The sequence below is a fragment of the Lissotriton vulgaris genome, chromosome 3_1, assembly GCF_964263255.1.
Source record: "Lissotriton vulgaris chromosome 3_1, aLisVul1.2, whole genome shotgun sequence".
NCBI lineage: Eukaryota > Metazoa > Chordata > Amphibia > Caudata > Salamandridae > Lissotriton > Lissotriton vulgaris.
In genome coordinates this window covers 12,667,668-12,690,225 of record NC_141689.1, presented here as the reverse complement: position 1 = coordinate 12,690,225, position 22,558 = coordinate 12,667,668, and the positions used below count along the sequence as shown (strand labels likewise).

The window sequence follows — 22,558 nt, the reverse complement described above, 5'->3', positions numbered from 1 at the left end:
TACATGCAGCTGGGAATTATGGGATCTACCTGTCTCCCTTGAGAGATACTATGAACAAGTATGTACATACACCACTCTATTCCTGTTCGCAGCTAGGCCTGGGCTGTAAATTCCGTTCTGCTCGTGGAATTTGCGTAATGTGGGTAATTTTACGTTCATCAGAGAACGCGGAATTGCCCACAATATCGCCATCTGAGGCTTTGCGGGATTTTTTGTTTGTTCGAGCTTTCAAAATGGGTGTTCGCAAGATATTTACCCCTGAGCACCGAAACAGCATTCACAAACAGGAAAAAAGAATCGCAAACGGGGGAACAAGCAAATCTGCAAGTTCGCGCATTTCTGCGTGCTTGTGGAGATTTTTTACAGTTTCACAGAGCTTTGCGTAGCATGACTACAAAAATTCGGCCCACTCCCTACAGTGCACAGCGATGGCCCCCAAGACTTCGCAATAGTTAGAAGCTAAAATATTTTTAAATCAAACTCAAGCAATAATCAAAGTGAAATTCAAAAAAAATGTCATTTATGTTTTTGGATATAAGGTATATCATGAAATCACACATTAAACATTTCAATACAAAATTAACTATTTATGAAAACATAGTAAGTTTTTTGAACTGCATTTCATTTATAGCAACCCTCTTGGTGTTGCATTTCATTTAAACAGCCCAAATGCATTTCGGATAACACCCTTCTTCAGGGGGTAATGTAGATACAAACAAATCTTCCACGGCCTCCTGCCGGGAACACAAAGAAAACCGACTCAATTTACTATGTTTACCTATTTGCTCTATGTAACAACGATGAGTTATCAATGTTTGCAATCGCTTCAGACAGGTCATCACCGAGAGTGCGACGTCTCATGTGTATCATGCTAGTACCAGCTTAATTTTAAGTACTACTCCCAGTTTCACGATGTTGAAATCATGCGTGAGTGCAATAAATCTGTGAAGTGACTAAGTGATCTACGTGCTATGCTCCTGCTACTAGGAGCTTTATGGTACGTAAATATGTAGCAGAAAGAATGTGAGTCAGTGGATGATCAATGCGTGAAGCCTTGATATGGGGCCAAACACGTTCATGTGCGCTAAACAAGCCGGGTACCTCTGGGTCTTCTCTCCAAGTCTGAAGGGTACTCCGAATCCAAACTGACTGATAAGGGCTCCTGTTATGTGAGGAAACTCACGGTTAATATGCAAAAAGGCGTGGACAACTCTAAAGTGCTGCGTGTCAGATATACACACGAGCGCCTTACCTTTCACACGTCTTCCATGTATGAGACCTCATGTCCAAGAAGGGAATCTAGTGGAGAGACATGATCCAGGTTCCAAAATATTCTACGCTTATAGCTTGAGCAGTGTTCTATGGCCAAATGTTCAACTGCTGAACTCACCAGCATTCTGTGCATCGTTTCAACGTCCACGTAGCCCCGTCATGATTGGGGTACGTTAAGAGTTCCTTATTTAACCTCACCTGGGTAACGCCCCTATTTTTAGATCGATGTCAATGAACTGTGATAAAAATAAATGTAACAGCAAATACAACATGGTACACGTTTGTGTGATCTGTAAAATTCACTGTAGGACCTACGTCTACAATATAAAATATAAAAGGAATAGATGAAGGATAAATAAAGAAAAGATACATACACAAAATACCAACTCCGTATGTGTGAATTTTGCCTGGATATTGCATATGTACACTTTCGAGTGAGGGATGTCTCCATGAGTGTGAACAGGGAGTCACAATAAGGTTGACAGTACATCTATGGTTACATGTGTGTGGCAAATAGTATATCAAGAGTACATTTAACGTATATATAGTACATATTCAGTATCCTAAAGAAAACAAATCATTTCACAGTGGTCATTAAGACCTTTCGGTATCAGAGTACCTAAGTACTTGATCCATAAAGATTTCCTGCACGCTAGTTATGTGTGCAAGTCTATCCCTGTGCGTGACATGTTCTTTTCTAAGATCGTAAAGTGTAATTGTGGGATAGTATGTTGGTATGCATTAATTAGTGTTTTTAGTTCTAATCATGCTTTTATGCTCGGTTTTTCTGACTTTTACTTTACGTGATGTGCTTCCCACATAAGTCAGTCCACAAGGACACTCGATTGCATAAATCACTCCATCCCTATTGCAATCCAAGGAATATTTTAAAACAATCTTCTTACCAGTATGTGGGTGTAAAAATGTGTTGCGGATTATCATGTTCCCACATTGACCACGGTTCCAGCATTTCTTCCTGCAGGTGTTTGTGACTGGTTTCTTCAAGACTTTGGTCTTCAAGACTTCTCTAATATTTTTAGATTGCATGTGTGTGAACACTGGTTTGTCTGTGAAAACTGTGTTGAAATCAGCTTCTTGATCCAGAATTTTCCATCTCTGTAAAATTATCTTTTTGATTTTTGCTTCTTGATAAGAAAACTTCAACACAAAAACTTCTCTCTCACTGCAGGATCCTGGTGTTGGTTACAGTCAATCCTTGCAGTTTTTTTGATGACGGTACATTAGGAGTTCCTTATTTAACCTCACCTGGGTTACGCCCCTATTTTTAGATTGATGTCAGTTAACTTTATTGTTCATTGTGAAATATGTGATAAAAACAAATGTACGTGGAAAAAACATGATGGTACATGTTTGTGTGACCTGTAAAATTGACCGTAGGACCTGCGTCTGCAAAATAAAATATAAAAGGAATAGATAAAGGATAAATAAAGAAAAGATACATAGACAAAATACCAAACCCACTTGTGTGTGACTTTTGCTTGGATAATGCGTATGTACACTTTTGAGTGAGGGATGTCTCCATGAGTGCGAACAGTGATTTACAATAAGGTTGACAGTACATCTTTAGTATGTTGTAGGCATGAATTTGTGTTTTTCAATCTAATCATGCTTTTATGCTCGGTTATTCTGACTTTTACTTTAAGTGATGTGCTTCCCACATAAGTCAGTCCACAAGGACACTCGATTGCATAAATCACTCCATCCCTATTGCAATCTGAGGAATGTTTTAAAACAATCTTGCCAGTATGTGCCTGTCGAAAATGTGTTGCCGATCATCACGTTCCCACATTGACCACGGTTCCAGCATTTCTTCATGCCAGTGTTTGTGGCTGGTTTCTTCAAGACTTTGGTCTTCAAGATTTCTCTAATATTTTTAGATTGCATGTGTGCGAACACTGGTTTGTATTTGGAATTTGTGTTGAAATCAGCTTCTTGTTCCAGAATTTCCCATTTCTGTAAAATGATCTTTTGGATTTTTGCCGCTTGATAAGAAAACTTCAACACAAAAACTTCTTTCTGACTTCGGGATCTTGGTGTTGGTTAGAGTCAATCCTTGAAGTTTTTTTGAACAACACAATTTTTGGTGGTGTTCAGTATTTACAAAGGGTATCCTTTTTTGAAGTACCTATCAAATTGCTCCTGTATCAGTTGTTTCGCTTTTTGCTCATTAGATGAAATTATTTTTATGCAGATTAACTGCAATACCGGTAGATGCTTTTTCAAGGCTGTGGGGGAACTTAAAAAATGGAGTGCTTTGTTTCTGTCCATGGGTTTTTTGTATATGGATGTCTTTAAACCTGTGTCAGTGTTGTTGATACGAATGTACAAATCGTTAATTGTATTTTGATGAATGTGATGAGTAGATTGGATGCGTGGATTCTGTTGATTTAGTATGCTACTGTCCTTCTTCAATGACTGTCGGTCACCCCTCCACATGACCAAGATATTGTCTATATATATCGTGTAAATGAGAAGCTCTTCTTCCAGTGATCTTTGTGAAGAATATGCATGTGATCAGAATGAGCCATTATTAAAGCCCATGGATGTTCCGGTCCTCTGTAATAAAAAGCACTCCTTCCATGTAAATAGCTATGATACAAGGAAAATTGTAATAGTTGTAATAAAAAAACGTTATTAATGTCATCCCATTGATTTTTAAGGAGCATCAATTCTACTGCCTTCCTGCCCTCCCTATGGGGAATGGATGTTTATAACGCCACCACATCGATGGTACACAACCATGTATCCTTAGTGATGTTCTTGCGAACGCTTTCCAACCTAATTAAGCAACCTATTGTGTCTTTGATATAGGTACTCCAAGATTGCACAAGGAGCTGGAGATAAAATTCTAAATATTTTCCAATTGATTCATGCAACGAACCACATCCTGCCACGATGGGTCAAAATGGTGGATCCACCGCATTCTTGTGCATTTTGGGGATCTTGTATATATGCGGTTGTTGAGGAAGTGTAGTGAATAGAAAGCACCTTGTTGTGTCATTAATTCAGCCTATCTCTTCAACATGATCCAATATTGTGGATAAAACAGACATGTATTCTTTGGTGGGATCAAATTCCAAGCGTACATAGGTGTCTTCGTGGAAGACATGTTCATCAACTTTTCTGTCATAGAAACCTTTATCCATTACCATGACTGCTCCTCCTTTGTCAGTAGGTTGGAAAATGAGATTATCATCCTTACTTAAGTTTCGTAGAATGCTGCATTCTTTGGGAGTGAGGTTTGTACACTGTGGTGATTGATATTTGATCGATTGTAAATACTTTTTTACTAATAATTTAATATTGTCCAAATTTTTGTGGGAGAATGGTGCCATAAATGTGCTTTTAGGCGTGCACTTCTCTGAGTGGTTACCGGTCGTCAGTTCCTGTGATGGAGATATTGTGTGGAAAAACCATTGCAGTCTCAGCTTCTTCTTAAACCTAAACAAAGATATATCAGTTTCCAAGGTGTTAGATGTGTAGGTAGGGACAAAAGCCATGCCCTTATTGAGCACGGTAATTTATTTGGTACTCATGTGAGATGTTCATTAATAAGTTTTCCACTAAGTTTTCTGGAGGGTCTGTAATGTTCTGGCTGATTCAGCTCATTCTTTTTTTGTCCCCTCCTGACTTGTTGCCTTTTTATGGTTTCTCTCTTGTTGGGTGAATCGTTTGAAGTCTGGCCCTGATCCCAAAAAGCCTGTTTGGCCCTGGTGGTTGGTGTTTCACTTTCCATAGTTCTTGAGTGTTTTCTTTGTGTCCCTGCAGGAAGCCGTGGAAGATTTGTTTGTATCTACATTACCTCCTGAAGAAGGGTGTTACCAGAAATGCATTGGGGCTGTTTAAATGAAATGCAACACCAAGATGGTTGCTAAAAATGAAATGCACTTAAAAAAACGTATCATGTTTTCATGAATTGTGAATTTTCTATTGAAATGTTTAATTTGTGATTTCTTGATATACTTTATATCCAAAACATAAATGAAAACATGTTTTGAATTTCACTATTGCTTGAATTTTTTAGCTTCTAATTATTGTGATGAAGCCTTAGGGACCATCGCTGTGTGCTGCGAACAGGAACGGAGTGGTCTCCGTACCTACTTGTTCATAGTAAGCCTACTGCCACACAATCTGGGTGGGTTAATTTCATCCTGTTCTTTCCGGGGAGGACTAGTGTTTGGTGATTGGCCAGGCATCATCATCAGTTTGCACAAAATCAAAATGGAGTTAGAAGTGCATAAAGGCTGTTCTACAGAGGCCAAGAGAGCATCATTGGGGCACAGAGGTTCTTCAAACACTACCATGTCCCAGATGGTGTCCCGTTGTCTGTTAATAACAAGCATTTTCAATGCAATAGGTATTGCATTTGCGAGCATTTAAGCTATTGAAATGTAAATAACAATGCCTTTTATTCATGTGTTTAAAAAGCAAACACATATATAAAATGCGTAGTTATTTTTAACACCAGTACCTCTATCGCTCACAAATGCGAAACCACTTCAATAGTGACTGCACCCCTTTCTTCAGACATTGAACACTGTATTAAGGTTATAGGGCCCGATTCACAGAACTAACTTAAGACAAAATCCTAAACTTACTACCATTTTGGTATTCACAGAAGGCACTTACTCATTTTGGTATTCACAGAAGTTAAGACTCCTAACTTTAGGACTCCTAAATGCCTTCTGTGAATACGGAAAGTCTTAAAATTAGGATTTTTCTCAATTTAGTAGTAGTAAATGTGAATTGGGCCCAGTGTGAGTAACATTGAGAAAAAGGGGCGTGGCCAACATGAAAGTGAAAGCACGTATTGGGTGCTTTCACCCAAAGAGAAAAAATCAATAATTAGGAAAGCTTCCGCAGCGCAGCTCATAAACTGAAAGTGCCCGCCCCGTTTATTAAATAAACGCAGCCTCTAAAGTGCGCCATAGATTAAATCATTAATAGTGAATGCTGACCGCACTGTGATTTAAATGTAGATGTTACTAATAATATAAAAGCATTTGGCGTGCTGCGATGTCATGAGTGGAATAGGGAAAGGTCATTAAAGAAAACAGTGCTCACCAACTACGTAACGTAGACCGTGTAACATCACAAATTAAAAGTCCAGTCGTTATTGGAGGTTTCAAATGCAGACACTGTGGTACCAAGGAGGCACACTAACCCTATTCACAAATAAACAAAATACAATTTCACAAGGACAGTAACATGAGCCAATTAAAAAGATTGGCGGGAAATACACGGAGCTTCTATGCCGTACCTCAATACAGAATGCCTCGCAGAACAGCGCATGCGCTGCCCAGGCTCGAACTAAAAAGTGACCTAAATCACCAGAAAGGTTTTTAGAAGCTTTTAACGGTGGGAGCAGTGGAATTTGATAATCAGCCCTTGAACATTGTTAATAAAATGAGATTTGGGAAATCAATCATTTTAGGCACTCAGTTTGAATAGGCCTTGAGATGTCTGTATCTTTTAAAGTTCATCACAGCCACAGGAAGATCTGAGTGGTGTCATAATCACTACACGGCAAAGGGCCATTTCAGGACTGAATGACTGACTGGAGCGATATTGGACTGACGCTATTTTAAGGTTGTTTATGGGGTAATCTGATCAGTGACAGGCATGTTGTATTATGAAGCCCTTGTACTTGTTGGCTCAAAATTGAAACCAGGTCAGTGAGTTGGGGGGCGCTTGCCTCTTGGACCATAGAGTAGTAGACAAGCTTGAGAGCAGACTGAAGACCAGCCAAAGGGAATGGCGAAGACATAAGTGTTGATCCATCAAAACCTTTATCACATGTGAGCGCCTGCTCGGCCTTAAGCCAATAAATGTAGAATGGACACTTACAAGCAGAAGGATAGAAAAATCAAGGCTGTGCTTTCCATGACTTAGAGATGGGCAGTCCAATAATGCTCATGTGAGGGAGGTGAACAAGCATAGATTGCATGGTCGATTACGATGCCGTTCGGAAAGACTACAAAAAGGATTTCGGTCTGGAGAATTGGATTCGGAACCTGTCTTGCCGACTGATTTGGAAAGCTTTCTGAACGACCGATTACGATGCTCAGAAAGCGTTCAGACTTTCCCACTCAGTTCCGAATCCAAAGTGGACGACATTTGGAAAGTCTTAGTCATTCGTATGTGTCTGCGGGCCGTGTTTCTGAACAACTCGAAAGCTTTCTAAATTACGTATTACGGTATCAGAATCGGACAGCCTTTCCGAATCGGTTGTTCTGAATCCGATCAGCTGTTGGAACCTGAATTTGGGGACCCTAAGCAGCCCCCATTCACCCGGGCCTTCCAAATCAGGCCTGTGGGCGTAACCATGAGTCCTCTCTTTCCAGCCATGCAGGGTGTGGTAGGAACTAAAGAATGCCCACCATAGGATGCACAATTTCCCCCAACCACCCCTCTCTTCAATGGGAGCCTGTGTATTCAGTCAGAACACAGGCTTTCTTTGAAGTAAATGGGAGTCCGACCGATTATGATACTTACGGATACCATTCGGTATTCATAATCGGTAGGTGGGACTCCTCAAAGCCGATTCGGTCGGAAACAATTCTGAGACCAATTTGGTAAGAATGCTTTCCGACAAACATCATAATCGACCCCTAAGTGTGATCGCCTGTCATAACATAGGCACCACTGACCTAATTCCACTTTCCTGTGAGGTCTGCGGAGGGTGACAAGTGTGAAGATAGTTTTCTTTTTCTCTGGCCCAATATCCCTCACGTTCATGTCTCCATTTGTGCTTCCATTGCCCCATTGTGCATTGTGCATTGCGCATTGCCCCATTTGTGCTTCCATTGCCCCATTGCATTCCATTGTGATTCCATTCCCGGGCTGGTCACCTGTCTGGTGGCCACCATCTTTCGGTCCCCTGCCGAGTCCAGCTAGCAAAGTGAGAAATCTAGGCGTCATCTTCGATGCTGGCCTCAATTTTATGGCACATGCGAATAAAACTGCGGCTTCAGCTCATATGAAATTGAGAATGATTAGGAAAATACTACCTTTCCTACCGAACATGGCCGGGAAAACACTGGTCAGCTCACTAGTCCTGTCCTCCTTGGACTATTGTAACGCTCTATTCTTAAATGCCCAAGTCCGAGTGACAAACAAGATGCAGTCAATCCAAAATGCAGCCGCACGAATGCTGGCTGGGATCCCCAAGTTCGCACCAGTTACAAACATCATTAGGGATCTCCATTGGCTCCCGATACGCAGCCGTATCAAATTCAAATCGCTGTGTATTGTTTACAAGTCACTCAATAATCAAGGTCCCCACTTTCTCAAACAGAATCTTCTCCTTCATGTCCCAACCCGATCTCTTCGTTCCTCTATTCAGAACTTCTTGGCTGTGCCTCGCACTAGAACAGTCACCTGGGGCGACAGGCGTTTCCTGGTTGCCGCCCCTAGACTCTGGAACACCCTTCCTGCACATATCCGAGCAAGTCCCTCCCTGTTCACATTCCGCAAACAGCTAAAGACGTGGTTATTTGACCAATAGCCTTGTATATCTTCTTTACCCCAGTTGCTGATCCATCCCTTAACTAGCGCCGAGACGCCCACGGGTATTCGCCGCGCTCTACAAATGTCAATAAATAAATTGCTTCCTCGTTCTTCACAACCTGTTCACACTTTCACAGTGACCTTTCTCCTCTCCTTCAGCCACTTCACCATCACTCACTCACAGTCATGGGTCTCTGACTGGTGACAACGTGTCTACATTTTCCACTGTTTGAATGTCTTCCCTTGGTTATACCACTGTCTGCTTGATTGGCACTGACATTTCCTACCCAATCATGAACCTCCCCCTTGTGCTTTCACTTCTCTTTCTTGTTAAATCACTCACAGGCGCTTTTCTTTCGCTTCCACACTTTGTGCCCCTCTTGACCTCACATCCTCAAGCAATGCTCCTCCCATTTCTTGACTCCACTCAAAAGATGTTAGATGACTGGTTTGGTCTACTGTACCTCATTGATCTCAACCACTTCAGAATCATCGTTTGTACTGAAATCCGTGACACGCAAGCGTTCTTCGTTGGTTTGCCCTCGCTGGAGGCTCATTTTTCTCATTTTCTCTGATGTTTTACTTAGTCTTTCATCAATGCTTTGTCTTTCTCTCTCCATTTCTTGCTCAATCTGTCTCAACCTCTCCTGACGTTCCTGTTGTCGCTTCTCTTCCTCCTTCTGTTTTTGTTTTGCCTCTTCTTGCTGCTTCTGTTTTGCCTCCGCCTCCAGCTGCTTCCTCTTTGCTTCCTCTTGTTGTCTCTTCAGCTGATCTACTGCTAATTTTCCTGAAAATGGAATCAAAAAAATTATAAGTACAGATGGCAGGGCCTGGTGGCATTACAAAATCCTGTAAATAGATGAGAAGTTTCTATGGCGTGGCAGAGTTTATGTTTTTATGCTGAGTGTTGCTGACTCTCACAAACTATACAATTACTATAAAGTTCAATTAAGCCCATATTGTGCACCATTTGTACGTCATGCCCCGTGACGCAGGATCTTTCATTTCCCTTGTCTGCAGGTTGATGGTAAGCACCTCCTTGTCTGAGGGCTGGTGGTACTGAAGAGATTGGTTTTGGATTTTCACAAACTCTTTCAATTAATGCAACTTCTTCATACACTTCATGCTGCACATGGTGGAAAACCTAATTTTTCTTCCTTGTTGGATATTTTCCAGAATATAGAATGTTACAACGCATGCTAAAACATTGCCTACTATTACAGAGCGGTCCTTACTATGATTGCGTTGTTAATATGCGATGCATTTACATTGCAAGTGATTACACCAACTTGTACTATGGGCCGTGCTGGACTTAGGAATAGTTTTGATTAATATTTTTACTCCAGTTTGCTCAACAGAAGGGAAGATGTTGGAATTTATTTCCAATGCCTGAGCGCCCCCTAGTGCAAGTCATTGTAATGACTTCCAATGTAAACGCATTGCATACTAACAATGCAGTCGTTGTAACAACTCCGCTGTAATGGTATTATTATTATTATTATTATAAACACTTATAGAGAGCACTGCAACCGTATGGGCATCCTGGCGCTAATGGTAGCGCAATGTAATGACAGCGTTGTAAACGCTCTTCCCTATTTTTCATCCCTCTCTAGATTTAGCATTGGGTACTGCAAGTGTCTTAGTGCAAAAGTCTAAACTCATTCAGCCATATTGATGGTGACATGTGTGGCTCAAGGGCGAAGCACACTGTCTAGGTTTGGCTCCCGACCTATTTCCCTAGCACCCTCAGCTAATTGACGGGCCACTTGGGCCAGTGTTTAATGAAGATATTTTGAGTCTGAGTGAGTTCGTAGTGGCTGTCAAGCTCAGATTCAGATCCAATAGTGGAAGTTTTATGATTTTGATAATGTCTTCTAGCTCCATTGAAGAAGTAAGTGGCTTTGGTAAAACAAAAAGTGATGAAATAGATTAGGTTCAAGTGACTTTCCTTTTAATAAAGAAATCAGTATACTATTCCTCTCTACAGCCTGTGCTGATGCCGGCGGTTCCTGCTCGAGGAGCGTAGAAGAGATGGTGTGAAGAGTGTTTGAGTCTACGTGAATGGCATCAAGGATCTGAAGCACCAGTGACAGACCTCCAGAACCTGCCGTGGTGTGCTTGTCATAATGCATGTACCTTTGGGGTCAGGGTTCCATTGCGTCTGACTGGAGTGATTTTTGGGATCTTGTGGGATTTGTCTGGGACATCTGTGGCTTGCTTCCTCCAAGGTCTCAATTTCATCCTTTGTGCCTTAACTTCTGTTCCGACCTTCCACGGTCTCCTAAGGCCTCTAGACTTCTGTCCGAGAATACATTTCAGACATGTGCAGTTTTATATTCATACTGCAGGTGCACTGTTATTAATCCTTGCAGCAAGAACGAACAAATAAAGGCAATTCCATCGCTCTTGCTAGTTCGTTTTAGCTTCACCAATTACACTTTAGAGTCTGTCTTCTTTTTTGCTGTGCGTCCTCATCACACAAGTTCTTGGCCTTTCTCATCTGAAGGATTTCAGTATAACCTAGCTAGTGCAGGAATAAAACATGCCTGAGATCCTGTGATTCCTGATCTACCAATTGAGGTGGGAGCCTGGAGCTTGTGCTGAATGTCTGTAGGAATTAACAGTCTCTGCTGCAATTCAAACTGTGGAATTTAGAAAGTCAAGGTGTGTAGGAATAAAACATCCCTGAGCTCCTGTGGGACTAGGTCACCTCTCTGAGAGGAGAATCCCAGATGATGAAGCATGCCACCTAATGTGGGTGAGGGATTTTGTCCTGATTACCTCTACTGTTTCCTTATGCGTGTACTGTGGACTGTGGTAGACCATCACTTGATAGAGATTTGATTCCTGCTCTGCCAATTGAGATGGGAGCCTGGAGCTTGTGCTGAATGTCTGTAGGAATTAACAGTCTCTGCTGCAATTCAAACAGTGGAATTTAGAAAGTCAAAGTGTGCCGGAATCGAACTGCCAGCCAACAGCTGGGGGCATAATCTGCAGTAATTAAGCTTCCACTTAGAATAGTGGTAACGTTCTGTAAGAAGTCGGGTTATTGATTGAGAGGAGTAGAAGCCCCACCCAGACAACAATATCCCTGTTAGAATCTTTACCGGACACATGGTAGCGATCAATTACAACAAAAGTAACAGGAGCAGCTACATCGCTTACCTCGATAACAGCAGAGCAAAGTTCGAGGACCGGTATCAATGAGCTTCACCATGTTGCAGCGCAACCGACATCCTGAAATCGACGGATCAAACTAAAGATTCGATTGCCACAGCGCGATTGGAAAACATGTCGGCTACACTACCCCTACGGTTTGCGGTCACAAGCGACTCGCATCAGGGTCGACGGGCTGAATCCCCATAGCATGCCCCCTTACATCAAATCAGTGACCAGTGAGAAAGAGATACAAGATAAGGCTTCCAGCTGCAGCTAGCGATCTAGGTAGTGGGACATCCCTGAGGATGGGATCCCCCCCCCAGCTGGCGAGATGGCCATGTTGGTGGACCGACTGCGGTGATCTGGAGTTGCAGTGCTGGGCTGGCGTGCAGTGCTACCAACCATCACGCAAGGCAGCGAAGAGGAGCTAGAGAGCCCACCATCTCAAGTAACCATGCATGCCTATCACCCGGGAAGCGGGACAAGGCTGATCCCTTTCAGTGTTCGGAGGTGCTCGGGACCGGCCTGTCTTTAAGATTTGGGCAAAGACACAGGTTTTGGCACCTCCCCCACCCTGCTAGTGATTGACCATGAGTAGAGGACACTGAGGGACCTATTAATCACGTTACTCAATGCGTGCAACATAAATGCATATAACTTGTGCATCATTTGGAAGGGAGGCTTTTGATCAATGGGCCCAGGTGTGACCCCCATCCATCAGTACTGATATCACTATGCACACTCTGAAACGATACGAGGAGCACAGGGAGGTACTCTTGATTCTGGGGGCACATGGGTTTTCAACAGATTGACCGGCAAAAGCTGGAAACCCATCTTAGAAGCAAAATTCTCAGGGAAGTACTTCAGTGCCTCTACAAACCACTCAAAATGGCCGCAATAACTCCTAACAGCGACAAAGAACTAGCTAATCAGCGTTTGAATAAGTAAGAAAGAAACATAGGACTTCCCCATAGTATTCATTACTTGGGAAATAAAGAAAGTACCAATCTCTACTGTGTTGGTAGTCATAAAAAAAGGACCACACCCTAGGAGGACACTTAATAGAAAGTGAAAGAGGACTACGTTGCAAGAATAGGTTTAGAAAGGAAACAGGGCGGCCATCATGGTCTGGTACATTCTAAATGAATGGACTTCCAAAGAACACAGACAGCATCCTCATATCCTAACCCAACATTTACAAAGGTGAGAGTTCTGTACATCAGACCTAGCGTCATCTCCTCCCCAAGGTGCAAACCAGCGCATGTACCCCACACGGTTTCTCCCCCCATTACGAGCTAAATCCAACATTATGGAGCACGCAAGCAGCCACACCTATTCCATTAAATACCCCCTAACCTTACAAAAAAAGCAGCTAGAGGATTTAAACATAACATTCGAAAAGCACACCCTGATACCCCAATCTCACGTCACTACTCAATTAACCAAGGGCATATTACGAATGACATCATCTTCTATACTAAAAGAAAAGCTAAATGGAGAAACGCCAATCTCACTCTACTCACGGTCACCACAATGAGGAAAACAGCTCACGGACTCACTCTATCTACATCCCCTCCCCATTATACAAAGCAGCAGCTACAATCACGATTTATCATGATGGGATCATCTTCATGCAATCATCGGACCGTAACCTAAACCTTCTAGACAAAATAAAGTGCCTTGTGCAATCTTGATCAACATAAGCAGCAAAGATTTATGATAAAACCATTTTAAATTAAAAATAAGCATCATACACTGCCCACCGGCCAAATTTGTAGAACTTTGTATGAAAGTAACATGTGCGAGTAGGGCAGGCACCTCGACTTGTACTTACAAAAGCAAATACTGTTACTATTAGTCCAGTAACTCCGAGGATTAAATTAAAGTACCAAGTGTTAGCAACCGATTTTATCCATAAAGAAGATATAATCCAGGAAAAATTAAAATAAGGTGGAACTATAGTAAAAATGATGCTTAAAACGTGCTTTAAAATAGCCCAGCTGTCCCTAAAAATGTTTAAAAATATTTTGTCATTCACCTTTTAGTTAACTTTCATATCAGAGATGTCTTCCTGACATAATTTTGTTTCAGCTATAAGGATAAACTTAACAAACTGATGAATTAATGTAGCTGTAATACCTTCTAAACATACAATATTTGCAGTTCTGTAAGTTCTTACTCCCAATTCCCTAAAAATCGGCTTTAAAATCATCTTTTGCTCTGCAAGCAGTTTTGGACACAAAGTTCATATATACTGTAAGGTTTCTTCATTCTTGCCACATAATCTACAGACATTAGATTGCCACTTTTTTCCCATTTTGGGGTTCCATCTTTGAATGGGTATCTCCCAAACCTTAACAACATAAATTTCTTCTTAATTAGAGGTTTTAAAAGAAATAGCAAATAATGTTGGGGATACAGTTTAATAATTTTTACCCTTAGTTCATCTTTGTCCATTATACAAGACAAAAGGGCTGCTGATTGATTAATTGTTTTTTTGTAAACCATTTTACTCGTTGTTTCATCCACTAATTTCGGGCATTCAAAGGTGTGTAAACAATCATCTAGATAGGATTGCAAGCTTTTCGAATGGGCCCCTCTTTCGATCTCAAGCCAACACAACTCAGCCAGCTAACCTTCCTTGGATCTGGATAAAAACAGTAAGAACTTTAAAAAATGTAGATTGTCTGACTATACTCTGTTTCTTCAATCCAATTTCGAGTCTAACATTCGCACGGCTAATGTGGTTCGGGATTCGAAAGACCGATTTGTAAGCCCTTATTTCAATATCTTCTAGTAATTTTGCATCCTTGCCCCGAAAAATAATAGAAGCATAGTCCAAAGAGGGAATTAACTTTGCTTTCATGGCTTTTAACAAATGATCATAATTCGGGCATAGTAATTTATCTCTCAGTTTTCTAAAGGCGACTGTAAGAGATGATACTTTAGCTTCAAGACTATTAAAATGTTTCCTAAAAGATAAATTATGATCAAATGTAATCCCCAAGTATTTGTATGATTTTACACACTCAATAACCAGACCGTTAATATTCCATTCTTTAGTTCCTAGGTTACCTTTTCCCATGGTCATAATTTGTTTTATTTTTATTTATCTTTAGACCATTTCCTTCAACATATAGATTAAATGAATCTATTAATCTTTTAAGATCTATAACTGTTTGGCTTAATAAAATAATGTCATCGGTATATTGTAAGTATTTGATCTCTTTACCCATCACAGAGGGTGAATGAGCATTAATGTCTTTAAAATGGGCTGGAAGGTCAGACATAAAAAGACTAAAAGGGCAAGGGACTAAAACACAACCTTGTTTCAAGCATATATTGGTTTCAAGGCGACGGGTTGTATGTCTACCGTCGCCTACTTTAATCTGGACCCAAGTGTCGGAATATAATAACTTGACCATTTTTAAAAGTGTGTCAGATATCCCCCAATCAGCTAATTTTGTTCATAATAAGTCTTGGGGCACAAAGTCAAAGGCGGCTTTTAAGTCAATAAAACAAATATACAAAAGCTCTTTCACCTAAAAGAGTTAATAAAACCAAGTTTGTATAAGTGGATTTGCCCTTTCTAAAACCAGTTTGGAAATTTGGTATAAGATCTTCTCTTAAAGCCCATGATTCCAAATCCTCTAGAAGGCAGCTTGCAAATATTTTGGCATCATCTGTTAAGGCTATTAGTCTGTAGTTTGCTGGGTTATCGTGGCGGCCACTTTTATAAATTGGTTTTATGATGCTTCCCTGCCAAGAAGTAGGAATTTTAAAGGTACTGAGTACATCATTAAACAGGAGCGTAAGGACCTCTGGCCAATCCTTTAAAGTAGCTTTAAAAATTGCGTTTGGCATTCCCTTGGGACCAGGAGCACTGTTTGATCGAATCTTGTTTATCACTTTTTTAACTTTATCTACCGTCCATGACTCAATATCCGGGGTGCATGTTAGATCTTGCCCCGATATTTCTATAGTCTCTGTGCAGTTATTACGAGTAGAAATAGTTTTATCACCAATACACTGAGGGCCTACATTAATACTTTTAAAATTATTGAAAAAGATTACCTAAGTTGATTCGTCAATATTTGCACTATTGCTTCTATTGTTTTTGTTTTCTAGATTATTAATAATACTCCAAAAACGCCTCGGATCTTTCGATTTACAGGCATGATGTAATTTGGACCAAATAGTTTCATAGTGTGCTTGTTTCGCTTTCCAGATTTTGTTCCTATAAACATTTTTAAATTTTCTAATTTGTTGAGCTACTACAATGTATGAAGATCCGTTTGCTTTCCTATATATTGATCTTATTGTTTTATTAAGATTACTTTTAAGGTATTGTAAGCGATGGGAAAACCATCCTGGATTCCTGGGAATCAACGTCTTACCACCTGAAGCTTTTAGGTTAGGGAAATTAGCTAAAAGCGCAGTACATAAACAAGGCCAAAGTTCTACCATAGAATAACCCTCTGAGATCAATCAATCAATCAATCATCGCATTTATATAGCGCACTACTCACCCAGAGGGTCTCAAGGCGCTGGGGGAGGGGGGTCTGCTACTGCTCGAACTGCCAGGTCTTGAGTTGCTTCCTGAAGGCGAGGTGGTCCTGGGTCAGGCGGAGGTGGGTGGGGAGGGAGTTCCATGTCTTGGCGGCGAGGTAGGAGAAGGACCGTCCCCCTGTGGTGGCTCTTCGGATGCAGGGGACGGCGGCGAGGGTGTGGCTGGTCGATCGAAGCTGGCGTTTGGGAGCGTAGAAGTTGAGGCGGCTGTTGAGGTATCCTGGGCCTTGGTTGTGTAGGGCTTTGTGTGCGTGGGTGAGGAGACGGAAGGTGATTCTCTTGTTGACCGGGAGCCAGTGCAGGTCTCTCAGGTGTCCGGAGATGTGGCTGCGACGGTTGATGTCTAGGATGAGTTGTAGTGAGGCGTTCTGGATCCGCTGGAGTCTCTTCTGGAGTTTGGCGGTGGTTCCGGCGTAGAGGGAGTTGCCGTAGTCCAGACAGCTGGTGACGAGGGCCTTGGTGACCGTCTTCCTGGTCTCGGTGGGGATCCACCGGAAGATCTTACGTAGCATGCGCAGGATGTTGAAGCACGACGAGGAGACGGCGTTGACTTGTCTGGTCATGGAGAGGGAGGAGTCCAGGATGAAGCCCAGGTTGCGTGCGTGGTCTGTTGGTTTGGGTCCGCTGCCTCGGGCGGGGCGCCACCAGGAGTCGTCCCAAGCGGCGGGTGAGGATCCCAGGATGAGGACTTCCGTCTTGTCCGAGTTCATTTTCAGACGGCTGTTCTTCATCCATTCGGCTACCTCTTTCATCCCTTCGTGAAGGTTGGCTCTGGCGGTGGCGGGGTCGTTGGTGAGGGAGAGGATCGCATCTTGTAGATCTACAATTAGACACGCTAGCTCTTCTAAGACATCTTTTTTGATGTTATCATTCCATATAATTATTTTTAGATTGAATGCAGAAGGCACTGTTTTAATTACTCTCAACTCCGGCAGATAATCAAAGGCAAAAGCAAGAGTAATAACTTGAGGGTTATGGTCGCTCTCAATCCTTGGTACAATCTGATAGCTTTGGACTGCTTTCACAAGTTTATCCGAAATTATGCTGTAATCAATTATGGAAGGAATAACACTTTTGCTAAATGTTGGTGTATTATTAGCATCTTTAAGGATATCTAAGTTAAATTTTATGAACTCAGATTTGGCCCCTTCTGATAAAGTATTTTACGGTGTCATCCCTTTTTTATATAAAAAAGGTGCATGTTAACCCCTTCCGCGCTGATGACGAGCTCAGCTCGTCATGAGGCTTACCTGCCGTGCGCTCATGACGAGCTGAGCTCGTCCTGTAACGCGGTATTTACAAAACCGCCACGCACAGCGGGAAAAGCCGCCGCAGCGATGCGGTTAAAATACCCAGTAATGATGATCATCGAGTCCAAATGGTCATAATATAACACTTTCACCGTTTCCCATAACTGTACAAGTTGTGTAGACCTTATCTTTTTCCTTGCACTCAAGTAAACATTTAGAAAAAAAATTGATAGTTTGGCAATTAATTTAACACACAATATCCATTTTACTTGAAGATCTATCTAAAAGTGTTTTACATCAAGGTTTAGGGAAACATATATAGAGAGGCCTCCACTAGGACGACCTATAGAGGCCTCGCGAATTGCGACATTTAGGTATTCAAAATAGCCAATAATAGGTTCACTACACATAAGCCAAGTCTCCTGTAGAATTAAAATATCAAAGGAAGTCAGGAAACTCATTACACTCGAGTACTCAAGAAGTGTTTTAAAACCGTTAGTGTTCCAAGAACAGAATTTCAGAGGATTTAATGTTTTTGCAGGGAAAGGTCGACATCAATCATTCTTTGCAGAATTAGCCTTTGAAAGAATTGAAGGAAGCCAACTCCAATCCTCAATAGGGTTGGGGGTGGTCCTTAGTTCTTCACATACTCGTGAACCTGACTGACAGCTCCTGATCTTAATACCACGAAACAGGTTCAGCTCGGTTGATGGACCTGATGCACCTTTCAGAACTCTAACAGGTGAACCCTGCACTAGTTTTTGTCTGCTCTTTATTTGAGTCATACTACAAGTAGATTTAACAGGAATCAATATAGTTGGGTAATGGCTACTACAAATATTCCTGCCTTTAATGCCCCATTTATCAAATGTGTCAACATTGGAAATTATTTTACTGGCAATATCCTCACTTCGCCAAGTAGTAACAGATGTTTAGTTGTTGCAATCCGTCTTGAACTCCACAGATTCCAGATCTTCCGATGTTACATCCTTCAGATCTGGTATTGCATTAAATAACTTCAGAATTTTTCCACGATTCAGAATATCATAAGGACCTCTCGTGGTGTACTGGGGGCAAAATACTACTGTCCTCTTTTCGACCCGGCTGTCTGCGCTTTCTTTTTCATCATTGACCAAGGCCGACCTCACATCGACAGGGTCCAAGACGGCCACTACCTGCTGACGAGAGGCGGACCGCTCAATAGATTTTTGGGCTAGAGTGCATGAGGGAGCAGCATGTGTTTTATTTCCCGAGCCATTTGAATTTATTAAGTTTACGTTTTCCCAATTGGGGGTGGTTTGCTCTCCATGTTTTTTCACTGATTCAACAAATTTTTGATCAGGCTTGGGGTCGCTGGTTTGGGAAACCTCGTGCCTCATGATAGCGTGCATCGCACCCTGCGCTAGGTCATTAATAGAATTACCACTTTGTTTGTTCTTTAAGTTAGCTTCAGGTACTTCTACAAGTCTAAATATTGGAAATATGGCTTTTTTCTGCGTTCTTGGATATTTTTAGGGTGTGTGGGTGCTTCCTCTATTTCAAATTCCTTGATGTTTTTGGGGTTTATGGAATCTGCCTCTCTGGGGAGTTCAATTACATGAAAAATGTTATTATGATTTTTCCTCAACCTTTTTCTGGCCCTTTTCGATAAGATCCCAGGATTAGCACCTGTAATTTGGCCAATTTCTAGGATCTTTTTCGCTTTAGAATTTTTGATGATAACTTTTGGTGATTTAATTCCCTCCGAGCTCTTACATTTCACTTCAACAGGCAAAAAATGCGGCTTATTTATACCATCTTTAATTGCGCTCTTTCTGCCGTCCTGTGAAGTGTCTATAGTAGACCCCCCACCATCAGTAGGTTCATTAATAGTATTTTGTTTACCGAGACAACTAATACCCTCTTCAATATATTAAACCTTTCTAGCAGACAACAATTTTACCTCCTGTATCATAGAACTAACAATTGACGGTAGATCTGAAATTTTGTCAATCAGTTGAGCACAGGTACAGGTTATTAGTTGATCTTCTTTGTCCTTTTGTACTTTGGTAATAAATCAGACAGATGGTGTAATTTTCCATCTATTCCAACTACATGTGATGCCAGTGTGTTTAAAATGTCCACCTTCATGTCCATTGAGTCCATAGTATGAGGTAGACTATCCCATAATCCACCCTCAGGACCAGTTTTCTTCCCTGTTTGCCCTGACCTTACCTGAAAATTCCCGTCAAATTTGGTTAGCAAAGAAAGATCCAATGAATTCAATCTATCGTTTGAGTCTATATTGATGAATTTTCTTTGATCATTCACAATGGGATCTTTTTCACCATTAACCACACCTGGAACCAATAATGATTTATTCAAGAAGAAACTATTCTCCAAGGTTATACTTGACTGATCCAGGTTAAGGGGTCTGACATTGCCATTTTTGTTGGAATGTCCATTTGGGCTAGATACTAGGTCGGCGGATGATAAAGCCCTATCTAATACAAAAACCTCCTCACTTGTGTTCTGTTCAAAACCTGAGGAGATATCAATGACTGACCCTTGCTCTTTTTGCCTTCCAGCAGTCTGATTACAGGAAGCGTCCTGACTACTGACGGCTCCAGTGGACTCTGTGCGGAAAACTGCAGATTTATGTGTATGGATTTGAGCTTTGTGAGTTTGAGCTTTTACCCCAATGTGACCGGGAGACGAAAAGGAGAGTTTGAACTCAGATGAGATCCCTGCTATATCTGCACTTTCAACACTATTTCCCCTTTTTACTTTTAACAGAAGTGATCTTATTGTGGCAAACTACATCCTCCTTTTGCTCATCTATTTCTAATGAGTGCTCCATTAATACACATGGGTGGGCACCTTTTTTACCCAGTGGCACGGAAGGTACGGAAGGTAAGGAGTGCGTATCACAGATATCAACAGAACCACAAGTGATATTATTATTGTTTTTTCTTGGTTGTTTTAGAGACTGCTTTTGTTGATACTTAAGGAAAAAGCTCTTAATAGATGGCTGGGTAACATGGGTGACATGAGGTAGGTTCGTACAGTCATGTCCTGGAGTGGAAGGGGCAACCACCAATTGAGCCTGGTCTTTAAATGCTCCTTTCTAAAGACCAATGTCGCTGCCTCAACTGGGTCTGTTGAATGCCCAGTTGTATCCCTTAACAGGGCACAAGCACCAGGACCTCCTTCAATATCATTTTCTTGCCCCTGCTTGATTTGGGATGCAGCGTCCTAAAGCTCTTCTGGCTTTTGTCGTTTTTTCTGTTTTGGCAGAGCCCCACGTTGACGGCCAGATCACATATGCACAGATCCACAGATCACACTGGCACCTCGCCTCCTTCTCACCTCGTCCACTTCTCTCCCCCTCTCCGCTCCTCTCCACACGTCACGCCTCAGGATCTACAGACATGTGAGGCTATTCCGCTAACCCACGCTCATTCTTCTCCAGGCCGCACTACAGACCAACACGCGCCCCCGTCAGCAAATACAGGATTCCTCCTCCTGTGCTCCCCTGCGATATGTTGTTGCAGATATTGAGACTGAGTAATGACGGAGGGCTTTCACAGACATTTGCAGACTGCAGCGGGTTAATACAATGGCTGCTGCTGTAAGAGATTTTTTTTTAATTTGTTGTGACCTTGTTTGTGAGGCGTTAGTGAGGCATTTGTCCGCTGGCTGACGTTGGTAGCTGAGTTGAGCTTGGAGAAGTGTGGCTCAAGTGGTTGGAGCGGCAGACCCTGATGCAGAGGTCTGGCCTGGACCAGGGTTCAATTCCCCGCCTCGTTGGGTCTTGGGCTCAAATTTCCCCCGGACCTGACAATTCTCGCCTCGGTGCCTATTCCAATCATGGAGTCCCACTCTGTAACTCTGGGCAATAGCTTGCTTAATCTCCACAATCGCCCCTCGCAGCGGGATGCCTGGCTTTCACCTTGGGGATGCTCAGTAATGGGTTATCTCGCAGGGGAATACCAGGACGGGTTCCCTAAGCAAGCGCTGGGACGCTTTCGGGCAGCCATGTGCTCTACAAATCCCATTTCATTTCATTCAGTGATTTGGCGGCCAAATGGTGGGCTTTAACGTTTCATCCTTTTTCTGTCACTGCCACTTTTTGCCTCTAACAGGGGAGAATCGAATTGCTGGCATGGGCATGGGCAGCGTTTGTAGTTCAAGGGTGGGGGAGGGGGGAGGTAGAGAGACAGTCTGCTTCCAGTGCTCGCCTCCCTACACCGCTTCCTCTTAGCAGGGCAGAGCAGATCATGGTCCTTGACCCTAGGCGCTCTCACCTGGTGGCCGGCAAAACTCGAGAGAAGCAGACTGAAGTGTAGCTTGGTTGGCCTCTAGCCTCTCGCCTGTCGCCAAATCCGCCAAAACCGCGGCAGCTTTTTTTTCCGGTGATCCAGCAGGCTCGAGCTCGGGCTCCGTGCCCAGCTAAACCACCGAGCACCGAGCTCCGTAGCAAAGGTGGGGTGATTTCGGCGATTTTCAGCTGCTAGTAACACCGTATCCACTGCGACCTTTCCCCTCTGCTCCGCTCGGTCAACTAGTTCCGCACTCCGCACTGCTCACAGCTGCGCCCCTCCTCTTCCGTCAAAAGGGGCGTAGAAGTAGGATCTGCTACTATGGTTACAACCACTTTTTGCTGGTGTTTCACTGTTTTTTTTACTTTAGTCAAGCTGGGGCTCTGCTATTCAGGACCCCAGCCTAGCTGCTTCCTCTCTAAATTGATTGCATGTACTTTAGGTACACTCCAGATTCGTTACTGGGTTACCCTTGTG

The 22,558-nt window shown here is 42.3% G+C and overlaps 2 protein-coding genes across 2 annotated transcripts in view; both read right to left on the bottom strand.

Moving 5' to 3' along the window:
* The window catches only part of LOC147725825 (uncharacterized), a 962,593-nt gene that overhangs the window by 820,633 nt on the left and 119,402 nt on the right, over positions 1-22,558 (bottom strand). The window lies entirely within an intron of this gene.
* Positions 1-22,558, bottom strand: part of LOC147725826 (uncharacterized) — a 295,047-nt gene that overhangs the window by 153,111 nt on the left and 119,378 nt on the right. Inside the window, exon 4 of the mRNA XM_086960002.1 lies at positions 9,267-9,589. Within this exon, the coding sequence (XP_086816128.1) occupies positions 9,267-9,589 (323 nt within the window). The remainder of the gene's footprint in view (positions 1-9,266; positions 9,590-22,558) is intronic.